This window comes from Podarcis tiliguerta, assembly GCF_965153285.1.
Source record: "Podarcis tiliguerta genome assembly, chromosome: 12".
In the NCBI taxonomy this organism is placed as follows: Eukaryota; Metazoa; Chordata; class Lepidosauria; order Squamata; family Lacertidae; genus Podarcis; species Podarcis tiliguerta.
In genome coordinates this window covers 21,172,786-21,187,487 of record NC_139545.1, presented here as the reverse complement: position 1 = coordinate 21,187,487, position 14,702 = coordinate 21,172,786, and the positions used below count along the sequence as shown (strand labels likewise).

Genomic DNA, 14,702 nt, shown 5'->3' with positions numbered 1-14,702 from the left:
AATGTGAGCCCCATTGTGTGCATGTATTGGCTCATTCCATTGTTTTGAACGGGGAAGATTGCACATGCAGGAGAACCATGTTTACGTGTAAGCAGGTGTGGCTCTAGATCACTTGTTAAAAGTGGGAAGGTTTGAATAGGGAAATCCTTTCCCCAGTCAGATATAGAGTGTAATTCTTAGAATAACTAATAATTTCCAGAATTACTTCAAGCACAAAAAAATGCTTTATTCTTATTTTATATTCTACCACCAAACAGGGAGTATATATGGCAATGAATACAACGCCATGCTCTACCAAACCATCCCCATGTAAAATGCCAATATAATCTTTGAGCAAAATTCAGAAGACTGAAATTTTCTTATACCTAAGAATTTCTGCTTTGGCTATGGAAGAGGTTATTTAATAACAGTTAATCTGTGTTTCTTTGCAAAATGCCTTTCTTTCAGTCGAGATAGGGAAAGCAGAGATTTAAGAAGTAATGACAGTTCCAACTGCAAAGCAAAAAACATGGCATTTCAATTTATTTTACACTGAGCTTCAGCTAGATTGCAACAGAATACACCTGAGTGAAGCAATTACAAAATTGAAACTATTAGTGTGTGCACCATAGAAGTCAGCAGCTTTGTGCTATTCATACTATCATCCTTACTGACTCCTCCCATTATTATTAATTACCAGAATTCCCAGAGCCACTAGTTTCAACTTACTTACAGAAGCTTAATAGTTCTGAATCTTTGTATTTGGGTCCCTGTGTATTCCGCACGATCTGTTTAAGCTGTTTCTGAGCAAAGTCAAAAAATTGTTCATGAATAATATTGCTCTCCTCTTTTGTATTTTCTTTTAGGTAAAGGAGATTTAATTGGAGCAAATCTCTCAATTAAGGACCAAGTGATTAAAACAAACGCTGATGTGAAAGCCCTAACCTACTGTGACCTCCAATGTATAATACTCAAAGGACTCTTTGAAGTGTTAGACCTTTACCCAGAATATGCTCACAAGTTTGTTGAAGAAATTCAGCATGATCTCACATATAATCTTCGGGAAGGCCATGAAAGTGATGTAAGTAGATTTAATAGGACTACAGTTACTTCCAGCTTTAAAATTAGCTCTTGTGTTTCAGCAGTTCTTCATACGTACATCAGGGTAAAAATATATGTATAGTGTTCATTTTTCAAATGAATTCTGCTTGGGTCCAACTTAACAATTCAGACACAGCTTAATCAAATTATTGATAATGAATTGTAGGTCTGATACAAATTACTCTATGCTTCTATTTAAATTATTCATTGGGTGTGGGTTTTGTCCTTGTGTGCTTATATTTTCAAATATTTGCTAGTCCTGCTAAACCTTAATCCAAACTAACATTAAGCCATTTCTATTTTACATCCTAAGTAAGAGTTAATTCTCGCTGCAATTTAATATAGTTCAGAGAGTTGTTTCAGTTTTTAATACAAGAAAATGTTGCCAACGTACATACACAAGGGAGAATTGCAATTTATGATGGCTGTTAAGGTAAACTGAACTACACAAGCCCTAAAAGACCAGGAGTCTGTTGAGAGTTCTCCACACATGATCATTAATGGGCTTATTTTCAGAGCTAAGGTATATGAACTACAACAGTGAATAAAACCCACTAGGCAGAGAAAAGCCATGCATCAAAAGTTCAAGAGTTGTATGCATGCCTTTTATTTTTCATCTAATGAAACCAAACACTGCAATCCCTAGATCTTAGAGATTTCTTCCTAGCTCCCAAGGAATAATACAACCATTTTTCTAATGCACTAGAACCTGTCAATTCATGCCGTGAAATATTTGGAACGCTCCTATCTGCACATCCTATAAATTGTGCTTTCTTCACATTGTGCTTTTTTGGGGAGAAAAACTTGGTACAGTTTTCCCCACCCTACCCCACATAGTCCTTAATATAGTGAACATCTCAAGGTTGGCTCTGAGAACAATGTGTCTTTCTGCTTCTGTGGCTTTATTCTTGCCTCTTTGGTAAATCTCAAACAGCTAGAGTGTGTGGGTGGGGCAGATGTCATGATTTCATGACTATCTCAAATGCCAGTGTCATCCATCCCCATGGAATTGTGACACTGGCATAGAAAGTAATTGCTCTTCCCCATAAGATACCACTTAGGCTCAGAGACGGAGCTAGCTGCTCTGGCACCCAGAGAGGCACACATGCTGTGCACCCGGGGGCAGGGCTAGCTGGCCACAGGGGCGGGGCGAGCATCCCAGGAGGGTGCTGCCCATGACGAGCGTCCTAGGGGGGCAGGGCGGTGATGTCACCCCCTCAGGGATGACACCCAGGGCAAGCTGCACCCAACACACACCCCTTCCTCCGCCAGTGATTAGGCTGCAATCCTAATTCCACTTACCTGGGAATAAGCCCCACTGAATTCAATACAGCATAACCCTAACCATGAGTAATCAGAAATTAGTCACTAAATTGCATAAGTAAGTAACGACGACCTAGCTCACAGATTTGTTGCAAGGCCAAGGTGTCCTGATATGAGAGCAAAGTTATCGGAGCTATCTATGCTGAACTTTAATTAGATTTTTGTGAAGTTTCCTGTTGTTTGGGTTCCCCTCAGGCATTTGTAGCTGAGAACGTATTTGCATAAACTAATTGGCTAGATCAACACCTGTGGGATGCTTCGCATGTTACACTTTTAACAGGGGACACATTAAAGACCTCTGTTTGACACCTGCTAAACTGAAAGCCACAAACAGATTTCCGTAGTATGTTTTCATGGTATATATGAGCTGAGGAAAATATGTGTGCACTGCAAACACACCTGTATATGCTGCAGACATCATGGTTTAGGAGGCGGGTGGTGCTGTGGGTTAAACCACAGAGCCTAGGACTTGCCGATCAGAACGTCAGCGGTTCAAATCCCTGCGACGGGGTGAGCTCCCATTGCTCAGTCCCTGCTCCTGCCAACCTAGCAGTTTGAAAGCACATCAAAGTGCAAGTAGATAAATAGGTACCACTCCAGCGGGAAGTTAACGGCATTTCCGTGTGCTGCTCTAGTTCACCAGAAGCGGCTTAGTCATGCTGGCCACATGACCCGGAAGCTGTACGCCGGCTCCCTCGGCCAAGAAAGCGAGATGAGCGCCTCAACCCCAGAGTCGGCCACGACTAGACCTACTGGTCAGGGGTCCCTTAACCTTTAATGTGTGCCCATGAAAACTGTAATGTGTGCCCATAAAAACCGTGGTGTGTGAAGCAACACAAAGTGACTATACATCAATATGATTTGCTGATATTGAGCTGAAATTTCTCAGAAGACATGGTTCAGGAGATGCTCTTAATTCAACCCCACCTCCTGTTTATTACATACACACACCTGAAATTTTCCCAGAATATATTCACCATTTCTTTATGGCGAATGCCATTTTCCAATCCTGCTCCAATGACCTGGAATGATACTAAATCTGGGCCATCATGAATGATTCAGAATGGTGAGCAGATTGGCAGGATAATTGTTGTTGCTGCTACTTGCCGTGATAGCTCCCTAAAAAAATAAAAAAATATTTAGGGGGGAAAGAAGGAAGCTGGGCTGCTACTACTGCTTGTGATGAGTCCAACCCCTGTGAAATTGTTAGATATATTTTCCTCCCCTTGGAAAAATTCAATGAAAGCTGTCTCTTCCAAAAAAATAGGGTGGAGAATTTTGCACACAGCTCCCAACACCAAGCATTGCTGCTGGTTCCTGAGAGGCTCAGGGAGTTTGGCACAGTGCAGGAATGGTGGCAGGAGTGGAGGATTGGCTCTGTCACTGTGCTCACACCATGCTGAGAGCTCTGCCCTTCAACCCTCTAAGGAACCAGCATTGATGCTCAACCTTGGAAGGGCAGATAAGCAACCCCATTGACCTCTACTGGTTCATATATGGTGCATCCAGGAGCAGACATGCCCCAGTGGACGTTCCCAGCGTATATAATAGGAAATGACAAGTGAGGACAACTGGTTATTTTTTAAAGGGGCTAAATAAACTGTTTCATCTTATTTGCAGTTGTATGAATGGGGAGGACAGCGTCCAAAGTCCATTTTGGGGGCCTAATTCAGCCCGCCAGTCAATTTAATCCAACCTCCATGGCAGTATATGTTCTGGGGTAAAATCCTAAAAAAATCTCAGCAACTTTGGTCGGCCCTCACCTCACGCATGTTCACTTCATCAAATCTGGCCCTCTTTGAAAAAAGTTTGGTCACCTTTGGTGTAATGGCACAAGAACCCTAAGAATTGGAAATCCACCTACGATTACTTCAATATTTAATAAAACTAGAACAATCTGTCTATCTAGTGTTCTGCAGTAAACAGTAGAGTTCTAATGGATAGTCAACATAGTATTTCTGCTTCTTCTCTACTCCTAAATCTGACTCTTAATACTACTTCCTTAGTACGCATACAAAAAGAACAGTCAACAGCAGAGACAATTGCTACCCGGTGTATTATTAATATTATTCCAAGAGAAGAACTCATGCAGCCTATTTTTACTTATTTAGTAATAAACTTAATTGAACTGAGTAGACATGTATAGGATTGCACTCTAAATTGTATACATTGTAGAATTCAATGTTAAATTGATTTGCAAAACTCCCCAAACAAGGCAATTTTATTGCATTTTCTCCAAATATTTTCCACCAGTTTGCACCCTGGAGCAAGTGCTTTGAGTCCATTTTGAAGGGGGATGCCTCAGAAGATATGGGCAGAGAGGAGTGTGGTCCTTTTTCCTGATGACTTTCTCGTTTGATCCAAAAGGCAAAGCACCACCCTTATTGGCACTTCTTGTTGCACTTTTTCTTTTCTTTACATATGCTAGTGCAGTGTAAGAAAACTATTCAGCTTTTCTGCTTCCTAGGACTGCTCCCCCAGGAACCTTAAATCATAGAATGGCCTTGCATGAACTTTATTATTTCCTCCTGTTTCTTTGGATCAACCCCTACTCGCATGAAAGACAAAAATGAGTGCTGCCAGATGCACTTGGCTATATTTGTTGAGATTTCATGAGTAAGCAAAATTTGAGAACTCCTGATCAGCAATACAGGGCACGTTAACTTCCATGTAGATACTGACGAGAGTGTATGAAGAATATTCTGTGACACCGATTATCTAATGAGTACTTGGAAAAAAGCCATCTCATTAATGGTCGTCACATTTAATCACCAATCTTATGGCTCGGAGTTTTTATGACAACCCTCAAAAGAGGTTAGATTATTTAGCAATTGTTCACCACGTACATATAATATCTAGTTGTGTGCATAACTTTTCACTGGATATGTATAAAACCTATAAGCTATTTATGGTGGTTTTCCTCATTAAGAATTGAATTGATCTTTTCTTTGCCAGTGTTTTGGTCCAACATAGGTAATCTTTCCTTTACACGAAAAATAAGAGAATTTTGGCAAATTCACATTCAGTAATTGTGTTGGGGCTTGAGTTTCTTTTTATTTCATTTTCCTCCCAATCCAAAAGGAGATCTTTGTAGTTTTTGTGATAGGGAGATTATCTCTCTCCACGAAAAATAAGCACATATGTGCTGTGCAATCCAGTACCTCAGAAGTAAGCCCCATTGAGTTCAATGGAACTTACTCCAGGTAAGTGAGAGAGGGATTGCAAACTAAGAAAATTTCAGAGGACTATGCAGGTTAACACTGAAAATCTGAAATCTGTTGAATGTTGACAGTTACATAAAGTATTTGTTACCACGTACTGGTGAACGAGCAGTAAGTTAGATGTCTTTTTTGGGAAGCTCAGCTGAGATTGCAAGCATTCCTCTTGTGAGTGTGCTGGTTTAGATAGGTAGATTTTAATATGCCTAGAAAGGTAAGAAAAGATGGAAAGTAACAGAGAGATTATTTGGTATCAGCCTCTTGGGGAAGAGTAACAAAAATGGCAACATGAATTGAATGCTTCAAGGGACCCTGATGACGCTGGCAGCAACATCAATGCCCAAGTGGTTGGCAGTGTTATCTGAAGCTGGTGAGGTGTGTACCTATAGTCTAGCACTGTTATTGTGCTTTTTTCCCTGTGGATTATTGGGATAGTTCAAGACTGCAAAAAAGAACATCTCTTTCTCTCAGTTGCATGCACAAACAAGCGTCTATATCATTCCTTTAAACTAAGCCTGTATGTGCTTTGCCAACACAATGCTTTCTTTTATTTTGTTTATTATTGTTTATTATTATTGTTTATTTTGTCTTTATTAAAGGCTTCCATTGGTGCTTCTCTGTCATTTGCAGATTGCTTAAATGCAGTTACATGACAGCTTAGGAAACCTTGTTAACATCCACCCTGCATTCTTTACATGGATTGCTGGTAGAGTGGCAAATTGATTTAACACTAACATTATTGGTTTCTGTTTTTCCTGAATGGCATATATCCTAGTTACATTTGAGAGCTGCACCTGGAATTTTATTTTGGGAGTGACCTGTGCCACCCACTCTTTGGATATGTCACTGTGTGCTGGTTGTTGGTCAGGCCTTTGTTGTGGCGAGACTATACATTCTCCATTGCAAGTGTTTGGATGCAATGCAGCTGTAGTAAGGCTGATGGGGATGACACAGAACCTCCGAACTCCCAAGACCAGCTTTCTGACCTTTCCTCAGATGCTAGATCAGGGTCTTCCAAACTTGGGTCTCCATCTCATCCTGCTAGCTAGGGATGATGGGAGTTGTAGTCCAAAAAAGTTGGAGACCCAAGTTTGTGAAACTCTATTCTAGACTGATATTCTCAGGGTTGCTGACCTCACTTCCTACTTCCTGTTCCTCAATCCCACCTTTCATTTGTCTCTCTCAACCCTGATTGAAATGGATCCAGAAAATCAGTTTCTTCCAAAAGCGCCTGGATCTGGTCTGCGACCACTCGCTCCAGAACCTTGGTCAGGAAAGGAGGATTAGCAACTGGCCGGTAGATAGTTAGGTTTTCCAAATCCAGGGGAGGTTTCTTAAGGAGTGGTTTTACCACTGCCTCCTTCAAACAGCCAGGGACCACCCCGTCTCATAAAAAGGCATTGATCACCTCCTTGGCCCAACTTCTGCTGATGCATATAAGTTCCAAATGCTGTCATTAAATTAATCTTTGCTACTCCTTTAGCCAGTGAGAAAAGAATTCAAATAAAATAGTTGCATCTTCTACATACTTTGGGGAGGGATCCATTATTTGTTCACTTTACCACAGCTTTTCTTCCCTTCCTGTTTGGTCCTTCAGAGATGTAGCCTTTGGAGGAATGAACACAGGCCACCCGTTAGGTAATACTATACTGTACTAGAAACCTCCCTTCCCATGTGTCAGGCTATACTAACATGCATACTCTGCTTCTGCATCGAACCCACTGCAATACATTCAGCCATTGTCAGGGAACGGAGACAACTCACTTTGCTGCACCCAAGAGTTCTTGGGTCACTCTCCTCTTATGTAGTCCTGCTCCCAGCAGTGAGGACCTGCTAAGAAGAAGACATGGACAAGGTTAGGAACAACCCCATTCCTTGTGAATCATTGGCTTCATAGCTGTTCATGTGGCACAATAGAAAAGGGTAAGGTCCTTATATATTTAAGTACTAAACTGGAAGGAGTAGAGATGGCACGGATAGAGTATTTGCGATGAGAGCTTACTGCAAAAGAAAAGTTAAAGTAAGTTTAAGCCTATGGCAAGATTTGAAGTAAGTTTTGAGAGAGCTCATTGTTGGCTCTTTCTGGTTTTGCCGTGGGATGTGATAGCACAACCATGAACTCATTTGCTAAATGACGCCAAGTGAGATTACTACTGTGCCCCCAGAAACAGAATGATAACACCTTTCCCCTGTAGCCGCAGTGAGATTTGATTCATCTCTTAACACCAAGCGTTGTAGCAGCCTGAGTCACTCAGAGGTCTTCTGTGCATTCCACAAACTTTAATGAAGTCCCAAAGGAAGATGAAAACCTCTGAGGGAAGCATGACTTCTCTCCTTTTGGTTCAGTGAGGTACTATCAATATGTGTCACATCGTGGAGAGAAAGATGGCTTGCTTGAATATGTAGAGATCTGTCACTGCAGACAGGATGTATAATTAGCAGGAATGCTTTTCCTACAAAGCACTAAAAATAGCACTCATGTGTTCCATCCTGCCCAGCACTGACAAAACCAAATATTTGCAAATTGAAAATAATAAGTATTATATAGCCAAGAGGAAAAGAAAGGTCCTTTGAATGGTTCTCACATTGCATATAGAATAATGTGTGTACAAATCTCATTGGTTGCAAGTGGGATTCTTTCACTTTGAAGATGTAGCTGTGTGACTGATGCTTGGTATAGGCTGAAATCCAGAACTCTGATCCTGCATGGGACTTTCACTGTAGACTATGACTAGGAATGGGTTGATTCTGGTTCTCTTGCTTTCTCATTTTTCCAGTCTAAAATCCAGTTCTCCACATTTCTGCAGTATTTTTTAATTATATTTTTAATCGCCATGAAAATTCTTCAGCATTTTAGTGCTAATTTCTCCTAATAGACGGTTCTTTTTGTATGCACTTTTGACTACTGTACACATATTTTTTTTGCAAGCAATTTGTCCTGATGCAAAGCATTTTTGTAAGTTGTTTTTTAACTAATAGGTTCCTTTTTATGCATAATTTGGAGGACTGCAAATCAAAATTTGGATAAGTGTGTAACTTAGCTAACCTACTGTTTAGTAGGTATACAAATTTTGTGCAGGACTCTTCCCCCCAATACTTCCTTGTAATTATTTTATTCTCTCTAGGTTGGCTGGGCAGCAGAGGAGGGCGGAATCTATCTGGCCAGCTTTTAAAACAGATGTTTGATACACATAAATAAAAAATGAAAGTGTTCTGTACTGTAATAGCAAGCTAAATTACATCGCCTCCTCGTTGTTGTTAAAGATATGCTACTAAATATGCTAGTTCAAGAGTTTGCAACCCTAGGCTTTGTGGTGACTGAAAGAGGGACAAAGCTCAACTATTAATTTTAGCTTTTAAACCATTTTGAACTCTCTCCCTCCTCATTCACCTCGCTTCCTAGGATTATTACATGAGGCATCAGATTATAAAGCTTAGCCAGAGGGTTACATGTTTGGACGAGGGGGGTGGAGATCCATAGTCCAGCAAAGCGGCTTATCTGTGTTTTTAAAATGTGGTGCAAGGAGGTTATAAAGCACTGAGCCAAGTAGCCTTTTGGCCAGAAAAACCATCTTAGGTTCAACAGGCATTTGTGTGTGAGAGTGAGGGGTGTGTGTGTTAAATCTAAACACGGGTTCTGTTCTGATCATAGTAGCCCTGGAAGAGCTAGAACATACAGACTCAAAAGGAGGAGTTGCAGTCCTATGCACAAGTTTTACAACAAAAATCATGGGATTATGAAACCAAAGGTCATGAGGGCAAGCTTGTAATCAGCCACTTGCCTGGTTGCCTGTAGCAAGTTACAAATGACTCAGAAGTCCAAGAGAATCCCAGTTGCACTGTGGTTTTTAGTTTGAAAGAGCTAATACCTTTGTCTTTGAGACAAAGCAGCTCTATCGACATCACAGTTTGTTAAACAGCCATTTGCTTCCCCCTTTTCTATTTTTTTTTAAAACTGTGAATTTCATAAGTTTGTCTTTAAATGCAAACAGAATCAAATTTCTCCCTCACCTAACCATAGTTTGTCCTGGTTCACACAAAACAGTAAACTGTGGTTAGCTGAAAACAAAAGTGAATTCTTCCCGTCTTCCTTGTTGCTGCACTGGAGGAGAAGAGGGGAAGAAGGAACCATGTGAACCCAAGACTCATTAACATAGCTATCAACTATGGTTTAGAATTACATCCAAACATAACTATTATCTTCTGAAATGCAGTTAAGTCCTAGACTTTCCCAGTGTTGTGCAACAGTTGATAGTATTGGGTTCTTTTCACTTATGACAACTTGTATTGGTTGGTATATAAACTTGTATAGGTTGGTATATAAATTGTCCCAACTAGCAGGAAGCCATACTTATTGACTGCTGCACTGGATTAGAAGTTCCAACACCCAGCTGCTATGAATCCTTGATCTCTACGAATGGAGAGACCAGTAGTTGCCAAAATGTCCCCATTCCCCCAATTAGCTAGCAGTGGTCAGGGATGGTGGGAATTGTAGTCCAAAAGCAGCTAGGGACCCAAGTTTTGAAAGCACTGCTTTAAAGCATTTGGAATTTTGATATATGTTTGGTTAGACTTGTATGTGATGTATTTTAGGGACACACTATGCATTGCATGTAATGAAGGGCTAACACCATTTTTCTTTAAAGAAAAGTGCATACCCTCCAACATTTTTCCAGCGAAAATAAGGACATCCCATTCCATAATGATGATTTTACTATTTTTACCCCACACATCTTATCCTGGGTTGCCTCAGCCATTCTGGGCAGCTTCCAACACACATAAAAACATAATAAAACATTAAACATTTTTTTAAAAACACTTCCCTATACAGGATTGCCTTCAGATGGTTTGGGGTGGGGGTCAGATAACTCCATACCTTCCAACATTTCTCCAATGAAAACAGAGACATGCTAAGGAAAAGTGGGTCATTTTGGGATCAAATCAGAAACCGGGACAGCTTCTCTAAATCAGTGACGTCCCTGGAAAATAGGGACACTTGGAGGGCCTAAAAGTGCATTAAAGTGCACTATGAATGGAAAACCAGAGGGAGAGTAATTAAACCTGGTCTCACTGACTGCTTTTCAGCTCAGCTCTCTGCCCAAACTGCTCCCCCTCTGCCCACAGAGTCCCAGATGTATGAATCAAGAGCTTAGCAGCAGGAAGTGCTGTGGAAAATTTGACTGGGAACAATGGCTGACAGGGAAAGCTTTGGACACTTCTGCCCGCTACTAAAAATTGCTTCTACCACAGCTGTGGTGTATACATATACATACATACACACACACACACACACATACATACATACATACCCTGTTAGTGTAACAACCCTATGCAAAAATATGACATGGCTTCAATATACACATTTGTGTTCAACTTGCAAATTGTACCACAGATGGTGCAATCCATTAAATGTATTCAGGATCTACCGCTGGACCATTTCCCACCAAAATTATTGGCATTGGACCCCCCTTCTGCTGCAGCTTACTTTATACTGCAAAATTATTGACTTGACTGTGATGCCAAAACTACTGAGTGTTGCAACAGCTCTTTTTTAAATAGCCATGCTTGTTTGGAATCCAATTTTATTGCTTTGCTTTTAATCTTCACTAAACCATCTATATAAATGTCTCCTTTAGAACCAAACTAGACACGACGCAGGAGATATATTACTAGCATAGGCTTCATTTTGTTTCATTTCTACTTTTTTATTTTTGTTACTATGCAAGCAGCTGCTTGGGGCTTCTAATTTGATCAGAGAGGCAGCCCTGGGAAGAGAGTGCTTTAACCCTTTACCTTACCTAAATCACAACTTTAGCCTGCTGTTAGTTATGTTGCCCGGTGTGTGGGTGGGGGGTAGAACGTGACGTGGATTGGCAGGGATGTGTACAATGTCAGTAGCTGTCTCTTTCCCCCCTCATACCCCAGATGGAGCTAATAACTATTTCAAATGGGTGCAATTTAGATCAGGGGAATGCCACAGAAGGCAAGGATACTTTTTATCGATTCAGTGCCAGGTGAAAAGTCATCCATCTGCTTGGGCTTTGTGGGGAATAGTAGGAGTAACATTGTGCCTGAAAGTGAGCATCCCAGGTTGTGGCTCCCTGGGTATTTTTTATGGGTAGGTTATATTTTTTATGTTCTGTGTTGAACCATTTATTGTAGGGTTGTTTTAGTGTTTTATTGTACTGTAATCCTTCCTGGGATTATATGGAGAAGGATAGGTCAGAAATGGCTGGTTAAATAAATAAGCAAGCAGCCTCACATGGTTGGTTGATTTAAAAAAGAAAAGAAAAGAATAAAGCATAGGAGAGCCTAATCATCATATGTATATCCCATATCAGGTCTTGTTGAGCCCTTATAGCTTCATGTAAGGTAAAAAAGCTAAAGGCAAAGGACCCCTGGACAGTTAAGTCCAATCAAAGGAGACTATGGGGTTGCGGTGCTCATCTCACTTCCAGGATGAGGGAGCCGGAGTTTGTCCACAGACAGTTTTCCGGGTCATGTGGCCAGCATGACTAAACCGCTTCTGGCGCAACGTGACGTAAGCCCAGAGCGCACAGAAATGCCATTTACCTTCCCACCACAGTGGTACCTATTTATCTACTTGCACTGGCGCACTTTCGAATTGCTAGGTTGGCAGGACCTGGGACAGAGCAACAGGTGCTCACCCCGTCATGGGGATTCAAACTACCAACCTTCCGATAAGGCTCATGGTTTAGACCACAGCGCCATCTGCATCCCAATATAAGCTCCATATAAACCTTACCTTACATATAAAGATGTGTGTTTCTATCCAACTTTCCCTGCCTCTCCAATCCCGCCTGAACCTTGAATGCGAGATGGGGAGGTGGATGGATACAAATACCCCTGTTCAGTGACAGTGATGGCTTGTGTGAGGTGATGAGCAAGAGTCTATGTGCATGCAGCAGTGAGGAGGGGGGCGCCATTCCAGTAAAATTTCCATACATTCACAACTGTATTTCTGTGGGACCTAACTTTTCTATCCCTGTAAAAATACAATGAATACTGTCAGCTCAGAAGCAGAAGAAACATGTTTTTTCATTTGTTACTTAAACTACTTTTTCTGCTGGCACTAAGGGAAGTGCTCGAATATTTAGGAGTTCCCTCGTCCGCCAGAGATACATAAAATGCGATCAAACTGAACAGAAGCTGAGCAAGCTGATGAAGTGAAAAATTAAAATTCAGGAGATGTTGGACTAGAAAATTGTCTTGGGAATGTTATATTCAATTATTGAGTTTAGTTACAGTAACAATTATAGCTAACCTAAGAGGTCCTTCAGATCGCATTTGTCTCAGTAGGATGCAATTTGGGGATTTACATATTTCATTCAAAAATAAAACATATATCCTCCCGCTCAAAGGAAAGTAGAGAGAGATGAACATGTATGAGTCACTAAGCTTTTAGGTGATACAGTAATCCCTTGTTATATGCTCACATATTTTCCATTACCACACAGAAAAATCCCTAGGAACAAAGCATATGACATTTGATCTACATTCATATTGCCCACATTCACAAACAGAATTTTGTACTTCTTAATACTAAGCATATTACCATTCCAATTTGAGTGGAAATCCAGTTCATAGGCTGGGTTAGTGTTTTTGCAAACCCCCACCCCAAATTAGCAGACATACAAAACATAGAACAACTAATTCAGTGCATATGAAAAGGTTTAAATGTCCTTCTTTGTGATATATCCACATTTTCTTTTGGTCTGAATACAACATCAAGATGACCAGCCAAAGCTCTTTCAAATCAAATGAATGAGAACAGAGGGTAATACTTGGGAGGGTTTTTTTATACATAGTAATGCAATAAGAGAAGGGGATGTGGGTGGCACTATGGTCTAAACCACTTTGCCTCTTGGGCTTGCCAATCAGAAGGTTGGAGGTTTGAATCCCCATGATGAGGTGAGCTCCCATTGCTCAGTCCCAGCTACTGCCAACCTAGCAGTTTGAAAGCACGCAAAAAAAGTGCAAGTAGATAAATAGGTACCACTCCGGTGGGAAGGTAAACGGTGTTTCTGTGTGCTGCTCTGGAAGCGGCTTAGTCATGCTGGCCACATGACCTGGAAAAACTGTCTGCAGACAAACGCCGGCTCCCTTGGCCTGTAAAGCAAGATGAGCGCCGCAACCCCAGAGTCGTCTGCGACTCGACTATCAGAGGACTTTTACCTTTTAATGCAATAAGAAATGAGCGAAGCTGTTTCAAAATGAATGCATAGCTCTGTCCAATATGGCCGTCGAAGGGCAGAATAATATAATTTGAGTACTCTTTAATATTAAAGATAGAATAATTAAAAAATATGTCATACAGATTTCTCTCCCCACCCCCACCCCATTTTATCTGTAGAGAACTAGAAAGGATGAGCATTGCCATTATACTAGTTCATTCCATAACAGGGTTCTCAACCTTTCAAGGATGTTTTTAAAGAAAAGGATATGGGGGTCACAAAATGGACTGTTGCAAATGCATGGCCATTCACAAAATAGCTGCTCCCACTTTTTCAGGATCACCCCAGAACTAGCACACACTCACATAAACACACATGCTCATTCTCCCTAACATATTTTATCACTGTCAGTGTGGACCAAGATACTGGTGATTGCTTTAGTTCTCAATACCACAATGGTGTCACATGGAAGAAGGTATGAGCCTGGTGAAAACTGAATTACCGCTGAATCATCTCTGGGTTTTAGTTTTCCACCCTGCTGTGGAGTCACACATTTGAGTTAAATAACACAAGCTGGTGATTGAAGATCTATGCAAAGGTTTGATAATGTTGTTGCTTTGTGTTTATTTGGTCTGTCTCTCACACTTTTCTTCTAGAATCAATAGACCGATTCCTGTGATCAGAAAAATCAAAGCCTGCTTTTCTCTTTTGATCAAAACATTTCTATCTCCTCCTTGTTGACCTCCTTATTTAGGGTTAAGCAAAGCCTGTTCCTAGCATCCTTTAAAAAGTATTAAAGTGATAAGAAATCAGGGCATCTCTGCAGGTCCTCTCACAATTAATGGATCTTATATTTAAATACACTAAGAGGCAGAAGGTGACAAAA

At 40.8% G+C, this 14,702-nt stretch overlaps 1 protein-coding gene across 2 annotated transcripts in view; it reads left to right on the top strand.

Moving 5' to 3' along the window:
* KCNH8 (potassium voltage-gated channel subfamily H member 8) overlaps positions 1-14,702 on the top strand; it is a 149,450-nt gene that overhangs the window by 114,098 nt on the left and 20,650 nt on the right. For both annotated transcript variants that reach the window (XM_083404681.1, XM_083404680.1), the window contains exon 11: positions 846-1,060. In XM_083404681.1, coding sequence (XP_083260807.1) covers positions 846-1,060 — 215 coding nt within the window. The remainder of the gene's footprint in view (positions 1-845; positions 1,061-14,702) is intronic.